This window comes from Triturus cristatus, chromosome 8, assembly GCF_964204655.1.
Source record: "Triturus cristatus chromosome 8, aTriCri1.1, whole genome shotgun sequence".
Lineage (NCBI taxonomy): Eukaryota > Metazoa > Chordata > Amphibia > Caudata > Salamandridae > Triturus > Triturus cristatus.
In genome coordinates, this window is record NC_140591.1 from 1,473,800 (window position 1) to 1,489,491 (window position 15,692).

Below are 15,692 nucleotides of genomic sequence, written 5' to 3' on the forward strand. Positions count from 1 at the left end.
CGTTGATGCAATCTTGGGAACCATCAGGAGATTTTTAATAAATGTATTCTCCACTGATTGAAGCCTTCCCCAGTTACAATAACCCCACACTCCAGCCTCTTAGGTAGCGATTGAAAGGCATTTTGCTTTGTAAAGTGTGGTCATTTGTTTTTTACCAGGCATCTGGCCCAATTTAGCTGCAAAGCGTAAGAGGGCCTCCATTGGCTTATCGTCTGCTGTGCCCTTAAAGTCAATAGAGGCTCCTATAATAAATGTGCTTCTGTCTCAGGCTTTCAAGAGTGGGACAGGTTTTTTGTCCCTGGCAAAGATCTTCCCTAGTGGGCCCCCTAGATCTAGGAGCTCTGCCGTGTAAGGCCCACGTTCCTGAGGTCTTGGGGAGAGGGGACCTGAGCTTCTGTCTTTGTGGAAGTTGGTTGCCCAGCCTTCCTGCCTTTTCTGTTGGAGGGTTCTTTGGCCATTATTACAGGCTGGAAGACCTCTTTTTCACACCAGGCTTTGCTTTGTGCTCTTGTTTTAACACATTTAGTGAATTGTAAATACATATTGGGCTCCAAAGGCGTTAGGCAGTCTACTGCAGCCCGTATGTGCAGTGGCCCCAGCCATTCAGGGGCCTTTATTCACCCAAAGGCCAATTACTGTCTGTATGTTATGGGAGAATTGGGCCATTCATCATGTTTTGCAGGAGGGCCCATTATTTTGTTTTATGCCACTGCTGGGCTCTCATCTCTACTAGCAGTAAACACACAGCATCAGTACCTGAAAGAGAAAGCATTGAGGAAATGGTAAATACACACTGGACTCTCCTCTGTACTGATGATGAGTGCAGTACCTACAACATAGAACAAGGAAAAATGGAGGGACGGGTGAATAGATTGGCCTATGCACTAGTGATAGACACAGCATCTATAACTTGGAGTGAGATCACAGCAAGGGAGTGGTTAATAGATGCTGACCTATGCTGACCTCTGCCTCGGCACTAGCGACAGCCGCAGCATCTATAACACAGAATGAGATCACAAGAAGGTATGTTGAATAGAGTCTGGCCTCTACACTAGTGATAGACACAACATCTATAACACAGAATGAGATCACAAGGAGGGAATGGTGAATAGAATGCCCTCTGCACTAGTGACAGACACAACATCTACAACACAGAATGAGATCACAAGGAGGAAATGGTGAATAGAATAGCCTCTGCACTAGTGATAGAAACAACATCTAGAACCAGAATGAGATCACAAGGAAGAAATTGTGAATAGAATGGCCTCCGCACTAGTGATAGAAACAACATCTAGAACCAAAATGAGATCACAAGGAGGGAATGGTGAATAGAATGGCCCCTGCACTAGATATAGACACAACATCTAGAACACAGAATGAGATCACAAGGAGGAAATGGTGAATAGAATGGCCTCCGCACTAGTGATAGAAACAACATCTAGAACCAGAATGAGATCACAAGGAGGGAATGGTGAATAGAATGGCCTCTGCATTAGTGATAGACACAGCATCTATAACACAGAATGAGATCACAAGGAGGGAATGGTGAATAGAATGGCCTCTGCACTAGTGATAGAAACATCTAGAACCACAATGAGATCACAAGGAGGGAATGGTGAATAGAATGGCCTCTGCACTAGTGATAGAGCCAGCATCTATTACACAGAATGAGATCACAAGGAGGGAATAGAGAATAGAATGGGCTCTGCTCTAGTTATAGAGCCAGCATCTATAACACAGAATGAGATCACAAGGGGGGAATGGTGAATAGAATGGCCTCTGCACTAACGATGGACACAATACCCTTTGGTATCGCTTTGTTCGCCCTAAGTTAGCAGGGTATGCTCAGACGTGGGTCCCTTGCTCACTTTGCCACTGGATTCAAGATAGCCTGGCTGACGAGGATTATGAACCCGAAACCGGTCCCAGGATGCTTGTTTCCGGTCCAGGGAAGACATGGCTTGGCAGTTCGGGCTGTACTGTTCCCATAAGGCACAGGGTCAGACTGATTTGCATATGGCCATGTCTGAACTGGGGTGGTGGAGTGAGCTAAAGAATGATGATGGATTAAACCCAGATCAGTTGACTGGGGGTGAGTGTTTGATTTGCTCTTACGCTCCGTCCATCATCCCCTTTGGTATCGCTTTGTTTGCTCTAAGTTGGCAGGGTATGCCCAGATGTGGGTCCGTTGCTCACTTTGCCACTGGATTCAAGATAGCCTGGCTGACGAGGGTTATGAACCCGAAACCGGTCCCAGGATGCTTGTTTCCGGTCCAGGGAAGACATGGCTTGGCAGTTCGGGCTGGACTGTTCCCATGAGGCACAGGGTCAGACTGATTTGCATATGGCCATGTCTGAACTGGGGTGGTGGAGTGAGCTAAAGAATGATGATGGATTAAACCCAGATCAGTTGACTAGGGGTGAGTGTTTGATTTGCTCTTACGCTCCATCCATCATCCCCTTTGGTATCGCTTTGTTCGCCCTAAATTGGCAGGGTATGCCCAGACGTGGGTCCCTTGCTCACCTTGCCACTGGATTCAAGATAGCCTGGCTGACGAGGGTTATGAACCCGAAACCGGTCCCAGGATGCTTGTTTCCGGTCCAGGGAAGACATGGCTTGGCAGTTCGGGCTGGACTGTTCCCATGAGGCCATGTCTGAACTGGGGTGGTGGAGTGAGCTAAAGAATGATGATGGGTTAAACCCAGATCAGTTGACTGGGGGTGAGTGTTTGATTTCCTCTTACGCTCTGTCCATCATCCCCTTTGGTATCGCTTTGTTCGCCCTAAGTTGGCAGGGTATGCCCAGACGTGGGTCCCTTGCTCACTTTGCCACTGGATTCAAGATGACCTGGCTGACGAGGGTTATGAACCCAAAACTGGTCCCAGGATGCTTGTTGTCGGTCCAGGGAATACATGGCTTGGCAGTTTGGGCTGGACTGTTCCCATGAGGCACAGGGTCAGACTGATTTGCATATGGCCATGTGTGATCTGGGGTGGTGGAGTGAGCTAAAGAATGATGATGGATTAAACCCAGATCAGTTGACTGGGGGTGAGTTTTTGATTTGCTCTTATGCTCCGTTCATCATCCCCTTTGGTATCGCTTTGTTTGCCCTAAGTTGGCAGGGTATGCCCAGACGTGGGTCCCTTGCTCACTTTGACACTTGATTCAAGATAGCCTGGCTGACGAGGGTTATGAACCCAAAACCGGTCCCAGGATGCTTGTTTCTGGTCCAGGGAGGACATGGCTTGGCAGTTTGGGCTGGACTGTTCCCATGAGGCACAGGGTCAGACTGATTTGCATATGGCCATGTCTGAACTGGGGTGGTGGAGTGAGCTAGAGAATGATGATGGATTAAACCCATATCAGTTGACTAGGGGTGAGTGTTTGATTTGCTCTTACGCTCTGTCCATCATCCCCTTTGGTATCGCTTTGTTTGCCCTAAGTTGGCAGGGTATGCCCAGATGTGGGTCCCTTACTCACTTTGCCACTGGATTCAAGATAGCCTGGCTGACGAGGGTTATGAACCCGAAACCGGTCTCAGGATGCTTGTTTCCGGTCCAGGGAAGACATGGCTTGGCACTTCGGGCTGGACTTTTCCCATGAGGCACAGGGTCAGACTGATTTGCATATGGCCATGTCTGAACTGGGGTGGTGGAGTGAGATAAAGAATGATGATGGATTAAACCCAGATCAGTTGACTGGGGGTGAGTGTTTGATTTGGTCTTACGCTCCGTCCATCATCCCCTTTGGTATCGCCTAGTGATAGACCCAGCATCTATAACACAGAATGAGATCACAAGGAGGAAATGGTGAATAGAATGGCCCCTGCACTAGTGATAGAGCCAGCATCTATTAAACAGAATGAGGTCACAAGGAGGGAATAGAGAATAGAATGGGCTCTGCTCTAGTGATAGAGCCAGCATCTATAACAGAATGAGATCACAAGGAGGGAATGGTGAAAAGAAAGGCCTCTGCACTAATGATGGACACAACATCTATAACACAGAATGAGATCACAAGGAGGGAATGGTGAATAGAATGACCTCTGCACTAGTGATAGACACAACATGTATAACACAGAATGAGATCACAAGGAGTGAATGGTGACTAGAATTGTCTCTGCACTAGTGATTGACACAACATCTATAACACAGAATGAGATCACAAGGATGGAATGGTGAAAAGAAAGGCGTCTGCATTAGTGAAAGGCCCACCATCTATAACACAGAATGAGATCACAAGGAGGGAATGGCGAATAGAATAACCTCTGCACTAGTGATAGACACATCTATAACACAGAATGAGATCACAAGGAGAGAATGGTGAATAGACTGGCCTCTGCACTAGTGACAGCTACAGCATCTTTTACACAGAATGAGATCACAAGAAGGTATGTTGAATAGAGACGGGCCTCTTCACTAGTGATAGACACAACATCTATAACACAGAATGAGATCACAAGGAGGGAATGGTGAATAGAATGGCCTCTGCACTAGTGATATACACAACATCTATAACACAGAATGAGATCACAAGGAGGAAATGGTGAATAGAATGGCCTCCGCACTAGTGATAGAAACAACATCTAGAACCAGAATGAGATCACAAGGAAGAAATTGTGAATAGAATGGCCTCCGCACTAGTGATAGAAACAACATCTAGAATCAGAATGAGATCACAAGGAGGGAATGGTGAATAGACTGGCCTCTGCACAAGTGATAGGCATAACATCTATAACACAGAATGAGATCACAAGGAGGGAATGATGAATAGAATGACCTCTGCACTAGTGATAGGTACAACATCTATAACACAGAATGAGAACACGAGGAGGGAATGGTGAATAGAATGACCTTTGCACTAGTGATAGACACAGCATCTATACCACGGAATGAGAACACGAGGAGGGAATGGTGAATAGAATGACTACTGCACTAGTGATAGGCACAACATCTATAACACAGAATGAGATCACAAGGAGGGGATGGTGAATAGAATGACCTCTGCATTAGTGATAGGCATAACATCTATAACACAGAATGAGATCACAAGGAGGAAATGGTGAATAGAATGACTACTGCACTAGTGATAGGCACAACATCTATAACACAGAATGAGATCACAAGGAGGGGATGGTGAATAGAATGACCTCTGCATTAGTGATAGGCATAACATCTATAACACAGAATGAGATCACAAGGAGGAAATGGTGAATAGAATGACCTCTGCACTAGTGATAGACACAGCATCTATACCACGGAATGAGATCACAAGGAGGGAATGGTGAATAGACGCTGGACTGCTCTTGTGTAACGTTAACACACACAGTGTTCATCAAACACCATTAAAAAGCATGCCTGGTTGGGACCCACACTGTGCGCTCTGGTGTAATTGATTCGACTCACTCAGCATTAAATGACATGGAAGGATAGGAATTAAGTAAGGGACCCATCACTGTTAAAAGCTCAGCATTTAGTTGAGATCTCTGGCTGCCGCTGACAGATGCTCCCATCTTTATCCATCTCCAGCCTTCAGTCCGTGGATCTGACGGATGACGTCACCAGGCCCCTGTGCTTGGCGCTGAGAAGAAATCAGTCCCTGCAGAAGCTGGATCTTTTAAGAAACAATTTCACAGGGAGATCAACCGCCTCGTTCCACGCGCTGAAGGAGTGTGTCCCAAATATTAGCATTGAGGTGGGTGTATTGAGTTCTTGTTATAAGAAGGTTTTTATTCACCCGTAACTGAGGCGAATACGCCATCTTTGATAATGTAAATGTCTTGAATTGATGCTTTGTAACAATTTTCGGATCTTATTGTGAAGAACAGACAGGGCTCCCAGGCAGCTTTCACCTGCTTCTGCTTTCCTAAAACCGCTCTCACGTGCACACAAGTCAATAAACTTTATTCGGGCATCAGACCATAAGAGTGCAAGGTGCATATCTACAGCCCAAATATGTTAAATATCATCATTTACACTTAAAAAGACCGAACGTATAACTTTAAAAAGACAAAGGGCCCGATTCACAGAATTAACTTAAGACAAAATCCTAAACTTACTACTTTTGGTATTCACAGAATGCACTTACTACTTTTGGTATTCACAGAATGCACTTACTACTTTTGCTATTCACAGAATGGATTTACGTCCGCACTCGGGCCGGAAATTCCGGCCCGGAGGTGGTGCTTTCGGTCCGGAGGCAGGGCATCCGGCCCGGATGCGGGGCTTCCGGGCCGGAGGCGGAGCTTCCGGCCCAGAGGTGGAGATTTTGGCCATGGCTAAATCTCCACCTCTGGGCCGGAAGCTCCGCCTCTGGGCCGGAAGCCCCACCTCCGGTCCGGAAGCTCCGCCTCCGGGCCGGAATTTCCGGCCCGAGTGCGGACGTAAAGTTAGTAGTTGTAAATCCATTCTTTGAATACCAAAAGTAGTAAGTGCATTCTGTGAATACCAAAAGTAGTAAGTGCATTCTGGTAATACCAAAAGTAGTAAGTTTAGGATTTTGTCTTAAGTTAATTCTGTGAATCGGGCCCAGTGATTCTGTTAAAATTAAAACTTTACAATGGTTGCCTTAAAAAGCTACAAGCTGATCAGTTCATATTGCCTATTACATAAATACACAAACTTGTTTGAAAACGGCAACACTAAAAGTTGTACATTGTTCTATTGCAATGGTACTCCACTGGCTTGAGGGCACATAGCAATCTAGGCCTAAGTAGTTGCTCAGTTCGCTGCAGTCCATAAGAGTTAGAAAGGGTTGCCCCACCAGCTGAACCCATTGGGGATGTGCCGCACTATGTGCCTGTTAGGGGGGATGATGGAATAGGTTTCTGGGCCTTTCTTCTAATTCCCCACATATGGCCCAGGAACTTTGCTGTTGCGCACACAAATAATGATCTCGTATCTGATGTTAGTATGCACAGAGCTGCCCCATAGTCATGAGTTCCAAACTGTTTACAGATAGGAATTAGAAATTTTTTTCTACGGCCAACATATGCAGGGCAGCCAAAGCAGACTTGGCCGACTGTTTCAATTTGGGCAGAACAACAAAGGCAGCGGGTAGAGAGCCGTGCCTGAATTGAATGTAAAGCTTTCTATCGGCCGGCATCTGGATAAAGTCAAGGTATCCTTCCAGGGTACATGCTAATTTAGAATCCATAAATTCCTCAGTTAATCGACCCCGCCTGCTGCCCCTGATTTCGTTCTGCAATGCCCGGTCCCAGTGCAGTGTTTTAATTTGTTTCTTGGTGGGTGATTCTGGACAATTGGTGCTACTCTCCTTTACCACAATATCATTAAGGGGGTTTCTAATGTTTCTGATCCAGCCTATTTTTTTTAATGTATGTAGTGAACAAACTTCTCAAAAGCCAGGGCATACCGGACAATACCGGGGTGGATGCTAGCCTCTGCCAAAATATGAGCGGGCAAGGTTTTACCAAATCTTTAACTGATTTAAAGCCTATTTCCATTCTGAGAGGAGAGAGTGGTGTACTTGGAGGAAGGGACACTAAATTCCTAAGGAACTTATTCTCAATCACTGTTAAGTCGTTCACTTTTTCAAAACTGCACAACTCCTGCCCATAGAGGGCGCTACTTACAGCCTTGCTTTTGTAAATCTCCAGGGCTGGTGGACCCAGTTTTGTGCAGGAGCAGCCGTGTTCCGTCCTTAGGGCCCAAGTTACTTGTGTAAACCTAAGGCAGGCCTTGTTTAGGTGTTGTTTTCAGGCCATACCCTCTGACAATTTGATGCCCAAATATTCAAAACAGCTCAATTCTCTCTCTAAGGAGATGTTATTTAAAGATATGCGCCCTTTGAAAGATTTGTGAGGATTCAGCCTCATAAATGTTGTTTTGGAGGTGTTTATTTCAAGGCCCCTGTCGTCACATAAGGTAATAAATCGATTTAGTAAAGTTTGAAGCCCCATGGGTGTTTTAGAGACAAGCAAAGTGTTGTCTGCAAAGAGAAGAGTTGCACATTTTTCATTCCCTAGGGTTGGCACATCCACTGGTGTTACGGCAAAAAAATTAACTACTTGGTGATGTATAGAGAAAATAGTGTTTGGGCCAAAACACAGCCCTGTCGGACACCCCAGCTGATTTTGACAGGATCAGTGACTTGGCCCTGGCCACCCCATCTCACCCCAGCGTAGTAATCTGCATGGAGGGGTTCGACAAGTGACATAAGTTCTAGGGGCATCCCTATCTCCTTCAGCACCAACCAAAGCTTGTTCCTAGGTACAAGGTCAAACGCTGACTTCAGGTCTATAAACTCTACGTATAGACTCCCCTTACCCAATGCCACCACCTTCCTCTAGAGGAGGAAAAATTAAGACCTGATCAATCGTTCCCGTTTTTTAGCAGAACCCTGCTTGTAATGGGGACAAGATATAGTTGTCGGCCATCCAGTCCTGTATCCTCACTAGGAGGGAGCAGCAGAATACTTTTTGAATGCAATCAATCAGGCTAATTGGCCGATAATTAGACTGATTGCTCCTGTCGCCCTTTTTAAAGATGGCTGATTACTTCAGCTCCCTTCCATGATTTGTGGATTGGGACTCCCCCAGTGATGGCATTAGAAAGTGCCGTTATATATGCTGACCAGTTATCTTTATCAGAACAAAAAAGGTCACCTGGAATCCCGTCAGGTCCAGGAGGTTTGGCAGGTACGATTGCCTCTATGGAGGACAGGATTTCCTCCTTAGAGAAGGAATTCCTTGCTTGAGGATGAGATAAATCAGAGGAATATGGCCCTGTGGCGAGGCAGAAAGTATTGGTATAAAGAGCACCAAAGTGCTCTTGTCAGCCATAAGCTACAATGTTATTGGCTAAAGGGGGATGGTTTTCCAGGTTCCCCCTCCCAACGAGAGCCCAGAATTTCCAAGTTGTCTCCACTTCTTCTCATCCCAATTTCGCTTGGCCCTAGCTAGGGATAATTTATATAACCTCCTTAGATCACGCACCAGGGGCGTGTTCCTAAGTCTGATGGCTATGGCCAAGCTTCTCCTTAGTGACCTACATTCCTGTGTGAACCATGGGTTCGTCTTGTTTGTGTCCCTCTGTTTGGAACTTGGACGATGGGAGTAGTCCACAAAGTTTCGGGCTAGATTTGAAAAATGCTTAGCATGGAGGGCACTAATATTCTCCGTTAAGCTCAGATCTCTTGTAGGGTTTCAAACACGGTCATATAGGACTCAAGATACTGCTTTATGGTGTTGAGTTTAGACTCATCCCCCGTAACCATTGGCCATTTGAGGCGACGTTTGTCATTTGTGGGTATTACCTCCTTTGTGATCATTTTACTCTTTACGACACTCTCTTGTTTACCCCAGGGGCATATCAGCCCCAAACTAAGCAGATTATGGTCGCTATCACAAATATTAGCTATAGTCATATCAATTACAGTTGGCCATAGTCTAAGGTCCGCAAGAATGTAATCAATGCAACTAGCACCAGTGGCCCAATGAAGGTCCATTCCCCTCCTCTATCTGCTAGTGTTCTTCCGTTTGCAGCCTGTGCTCTAAAGTCAATGCATTCATTTGTAATGTTGAGTGTGAACACTTCTTTGTTGGTGGGAGATCAGGAGATGGAACTGACCATAGTCTGTCCTCCTCGTTGACATCATGGATATCCTCCCTGTCTAGGGGTTCAAAAGTTACATTCAAATCGCCACCTATGATTAAAGGATGCGCAGGCCACCTCATATCCAGCAGCTTATCTAGGGTTTGTAAGGTGGAAGATTTGCCTCCTACTGCTTCTTGCATAGACATTATAGATGTCTATAGTCTTGACTAATCGACCCTTTAGCCTGACCGCTAGGATATCTGAGCTATCAGTGGAAAGCTCTTTGATATCACAATCAAGCGCAATGCTTCTCATGGCCGACCATGTTTAAACGCTACTGCCGGTTTGTGAAGTAGCATACAGATTATGGACGGAATGCTGACAATTCTCCCCCAGTCCAAAGATCTGGGTTAAATCCATCATTCTTTTGCCCACTTTGCCACCCCAGTTTGGACCCGGCCATATGCAAATCAGTCTTGATCCTGTGCCCCATGGGAACAGTCCAGACCGAACTGCCAGGCCAGGTCTTCCCTGGACCGGAAACAATCATCCTGGGACCGGTTTCAGGGTATGTCACCCTTCTTCAGCCAGGCTAGCTTGAATCCAGTGGCACAGTGAGCAAGGGACCCACGTCTGGGCATACCCATCCCACTTAGGGCAAAAAGTGTTACAGCAAACAAATGATGGACGGAATGCTGACAATGCAGACATTCTCCCCCAGTCAAGAGATCTGGGTTAAATCCATCGTTCTTTTGCCCACTACACCACCCCAGTTCGGACCTGGCCATATGCAAATCAGTCTTGACCCTGTACCCCATGGGAACAGTCCAGGCATGAACGTAGGTGTTAAGGCTCCAGGTTTCGTGCAATATACAGATGTCATGCGAGTTAATAAGCTCCACTGGGGCAGGCATAGCTTATTTCTTACACCAGCCACGTTCAATGAAACCAATTGAAGCTGGTGGGGACCTACAGGCTGTGGCAATTCAGAATGGGCATGGGCATCCTGGATCTCATCTTCCTGAGACCGCATATGGCTACAGGTGGCAGTATCTATGATATGGATGGCAACTCCCTCTCCTAGGTGAATCTGCAGAGTGTAGTTGGTAAATTGTAACCCATCTGGTGGGGGACCTATAATTGTGTTAGGGCCAGGGGCTCTAGCTATGGTGTGTATGAGTGTGGAGCCTAGATGCAGTCAATCGATTTCAGCAGGGGAGATGCTACAGATGGCCTTGTAGATGACAGATTGAAAATAGGCGTGGGGTGCTGCTCACCTTCTCTAGCTTTTTTTTGTTAAACTTGTTTTTATTGCATTTTTCAAGAGATTATACAGAAGAGAGAAAATAAAATGCATTGTTCTCGTATTGTTGATTGCATGAAGCACTCATTGACAGGTAACAACAAAGCGTTGTCTACACAGAGCATTGATAGTTCGTAATCGTTAATTATAAAACAACATTACAGGTTCATGTAACAGAAGAATTTGAAAATCCCGATCTGCAGGACTGGTTGGCTAGTCCAGTGATCACATCATCATTTGAGACATTTCAATCCGTAAGTTCCGGATGTGCTAACAAGTTGGAGCGGAGTGGCTGCCGGATGTTTTTAGGGCGGGAGGCAAGTGGAAGCAGGGACGAATATACATCCCTAGTCGTATCACAGTACATCAGATCCCTGAGCCAAGCCCCCACTAGCGGCGGCGCGGCGCCTCCCCAACTCAGGTAAACCTGTCTTTTAGCCAGCACTAGCGCAATAGCAATGAAACGTCCTATCCCTCGACTCAACGGGAGCACATGCCACAGCAGGGCGAGCAAAGGTGTGCGCAAAAGCTCGACCTCAATCATTTGTTCAAGATGCCCAAACACCGCCTCCCAATAAGCCAGCACCGCAGGGCAATTCCATGGCAAGTGGGTAAAATCAGCCTGCGCCATCACACATCTCTGACCGATCCAATTTCGTACAGTCCATCTTTGCGAGCAACACAGGGGTGACATAGATTCTGTTTAAGTATTTAAGATGCAAAGGTTTGTGTTTATAATTATTAGACACTAGGGGTGTCTGTTCATAACAGTAGGCCCACATCTTGTCAGTCATGGGATGCACAAGGTCTTTCTCCCAGGCCGCACGCGCTCCACCACCCATCATCGGTCGGAGCACCTGCGCCTGTCGGTATAGCCTGGAAACTAAATGTGCGTCGTCAGTCGCTGTAATAATTGTTGTTAGTGGGGAGTGGTCTACAGGTTCCCTTGTCTCAGGGCGAAGCGCAGTAGCCAGCGCCATTCGTATTCTGTGTACAAGAAAGGGGTCTTGCATGTTCACATCTCAATCCGCAGTCAAGTCTGCCACCGTGCTAATTGGCCGTCCTTGAACATGCCGCCAATGTTGTGTATTTGACAGCGACTAAGTACAAGCTGTGTAAATGTTTCAGTCGTGGGTGCTATCCAGGGATTGGTTAGTGTGGAGTACAAGCGCTCACCCCCAGGTACCTGCACAGGCGCTCCCAGACCCAACTCGTGGTTTGTAGGGTGTGAATTTCGTCTGGCGTCCCCCTAAGCCTGTGTGGAAGGATAGTGGAGAGGGGTGTGCTCAGGCCTCATGAACTGAAGGCATGCGTCCGGGTGGTACCAAAAGTAAGCGTAATGTGCCTGCGCCACTAGATAGTACAAGTAAAAATCAGGTTTGCCAAACCCCCTCTTTCAAAGGGTTGGATGAGTCGTCCAGCCCACCCATGCCCGCCCCCCCGCCCAAATCAGCCGAGTCAGCATCCCTCTAAGGGTTTTGAAAAAAGTGACTGTGATTGGGATAGGAATGTTCAAAAAGAGGTAGAGAAACCTGGGCGATACAACCATCTTAATAATCGCAATGCGCCCCGCTATTGATAAAGACAATGTAATCCAGCAGTCTATCTGTCCGGAAAGTCGATCAATGGCCGGCCCATAGTTGAGCCGCTCTACCTCTGAGGCCGGGCAATGTCTAGTTACCCGTAGGTATTTGGGGGGGGGGGGGTCATCGCACCAACGCAATGGAAACTCCAGCGTGAATGGCATGGTGGCATCTGTCAAAGGGAATATTTCGGATTTCTTCCAATTAATGACCAGCCCGGTGAAAACGCCAAACTGCACCACCTCTCTCATAATAGGAGAAAGATTTAGAGGTGGCTCGCGGACGAATAAAAGGATGTCGTCCGCATATAATGACACAAGTAAGGGACCCTGATGAAACCCTATTCCCCGCTGTAGGTGCCGTTCCTGCAGATGCTGCACCAGCGGGTCCACTGCGATAATAAAAAGCAGGGGCGATAGCGGGCAACAGTGTGAATCTATCAGACAATACCCCATTTATGCGTAATTGCGCAACTGGGATAGTATATAGAAGGTGGGCCAATGTCCGGAAATTTTGAGGGAAGCCAAGTTTGCTTAACGCCGCTTGCAAAAAGTCCCACTCTAGGGAATAAAATGCTTTTTCAGCATCTAACAATATCGCCACGGCAGGTAGCTCGGGGCTGATTTGATTGATGACTGCAAACAGCATACGTAGATTTACCGAGGTAGACCTGTTCGGCATAAATCCCAAGTGGAAGGGGGATATAATCTGCCCAATTACAAAGCAAGATATGCGTGGCCAATACTTTAGCTAATATTTATAATCCTGGTTTAAGAGGGACAGCGGCCTGTAAGAGGCACTATTGTCAGCCGGCTTCCCGGCTTCAGAAGTACAGTTACTATCGCCTCATGCATAGTGGGGGGGAGCTCACCCAAGTCTAACGCTTCTGCATACATTTCTAGCAATTGCGGGACAAGTTGCTTCTTGTAAGCTTTATAGAACGTGCCCGTGAGACCGTCCGTGCCTTGGGCCCCAGAGCCCTCCAGGCTATCTATGGCCTCAATAATTTCATCAGCCCCAATGGGCGAGGCGAGAAACTCCTGCTGTCCCCTCTCAATCCATATCATTCCTATTTCATTTAGATAATCTGTCAGCGCTTCGCCAACAAGTGGCGAGCACGCTGTATAGAGGCGAGTGTAATAGGACAAAAGCTCGATTGAATATCAGCGCTGTCCTTGACGCGAGTGCAGTTTGTAGCCTGGAGCTGTGTAATATATGTAGCTTGGCGTCTGGGAGTGAGTAAGCGTGCCAGCATGCGTCCCGGCCTCTCTCCCTCACCGTACACTCGGGCGCGAGTAAGTAGTCTCCCGCTGCGCCAGCTCCTGGAATTCTCCCAGTAGCTCTGATGCAATGGAGCAGGGCCCGTGCCGGTCAGCATCCGGGCATCCAAATCTCGTAGCTCCCGCTCAGTGGTGTCAAGCTCTCGGCGAATCGCGTGAAGTACCCCGGCCAGCCTAGCAATGCAGATGCCACTGATGTACACCTTAAGGGCTTTCCACAGGGTAGGGTATCAAGGTACTGACCCGGTTTTTATCTGAAAGTATTCTATGATTGCATCCTGTACTTCACTCCTAAAAAAGGTATTCAGGAGTGCCTCAGTGGAAAGCGCCAGGCCGCGGATGGACGCACAACAGCGGGTAACGCCTGCTGTCAGACTCCTGCCAGCCTCCACGCTGCTCCAGCCTTCCTTCGCCTGCTTGGTGCCCCCATCCTGCCATTATTTGAATTTTCTGCCCACTTGGTGACTCTTGCTTCACCTAGTTTTAATTTAATTTTACTTTAATTTTCGTTTTTGGCCGGTTTTCCCGCCGCTGCTGCGCCGCCCCCCTGACAACCCGCCTCCCAGCACCTTGTCCCGCCCCCTCCCCTATTTTATGGGAGCCGCTGCGGGGGAGCACAAGTAAGACCTTGACCTCTGGTCTGAGTCAACTCTCTCCCCAGCAGCTCCGCAGTGCCGTCGCAGTGCCGCAGTACCCTGGTGAGGGCTCGTGCCTGCTGCCAGACTCCTGTCTGCCTTCACGCTGCTCCAGCCTTCCTTAGCCTGCCTGGTGCCCCCATCCTGCCATTATTTAAATTTTCGTCCCGCTTGGTGACTCTTGCTTCACCTACTTTTAATTAAATTTTACTTTAATATTCGTTTTTGGGCCCGTTTTCCCACTGCGGCTGCCCCTGCGGCCCCGCCCCCTGGACAGCCCGCCTCCCAGCACCTCCTCCCGCCCCCCTCCCCTATGTCATGGTGGTCGCTGGCACACCAAAAGCAAGCCCATCTGCGCCTGTCTGCGACCTGACCGCGATCTGCGCCGGGAACCCTGGACCTACGCCCTCCTCGCACTCAAACCCGGAAGAGACAACAACTTCCGGAGATCAACGCCCAACACCACCCACGGCCAGTTCTCTTGCCGACGGTGCAGACAATCCTTCACTACCACCAGCACCCCCACGACCACTGAACCCATGCCGGACTCCCGCACCACTGAAGCCCTGACGTGCATCCTCCTCAAAGTGCGCTCCCTCCATAGACACGCAACGGAGATCTGGGACCTGTTTGACACCCTCTCGCCAGACGTCGCCTACTTCACAGAAACATGGACAAACGCCATCTCCACCCCTGACATCGCTTCCGCCATGCCCGATGGATACAAGATCTAGAGAAAGAACCACCCCCATCGCCCAGGAGGAGGTCTTACCATTGCACACAAGAGCTCCCACCGACTCTCCACCTCCAGGACGAGCGACCCCATCTTCAACGCAGAACACCTCCACTTCCAGATCCATACGAGCCCCAGAACCATGCTGCGCAGGACCCTCGTCGACAGGCCTCCCGGGCCTCGCACCTCTTCCACCACCACCGCCACCATTGCCGACCTTGACGCATCCCACCCCATCGCCTCCACGGACCACATTCTAATCGGAGACCGGAACTTCCACCTTCACAACCGCAGCGACCCCGACTCCACCACCCTCTTCGACAACCTTGGGCTGAAGCAGCTCGTCACCACCACCAGCCTCAGAGCTGGACACACCCTCGACCCCATCTTCGCAGGAGGGACAAACATCCACTTCAGCCACACCACGCAGCCCCTCTGGACTGACCACTACTGTGTACACTTCACATTGAACACCACCACCACACCCGCCTGCGCCTGCTACGAAAGAACTGGAGTAAGATCACAGGGAATAGATCAACACCACCCTCCTCCACGACCCCCCCTCCGCCACGACCTACGCCAACTCCACAGCCCAAGAAC

The 15,692-nt window shown here is 48.3% G+C and overlaps 1 protein-coding gene across 2 annotated transcripts in view; it reads left to right on the plus strand.

Annotated features, from left to right (window-relative positions):
- The window catches only part of LOC146799813 (NACHT, LRR and PYD domains-containing protein 3-like), a 919,540-nt gene that overhangs the window by 358,433 nt on the left and 545,415 nt on the right, over window positions 1-15,692 (plus strand). For both annotated transcript variants that reach the window (XM_085620694.1, XM_085620695.1), the window contains exon 5: window positions 5,530-5,695. In XM_085620694.1, coding sequence (XP_085476820.1) covers window positions 5,530-5,695 — 166 coding nt within the window. The remainder of the gene's footprint in view (window positions 1-5,529; window positions 5,696-15,692) is intronic.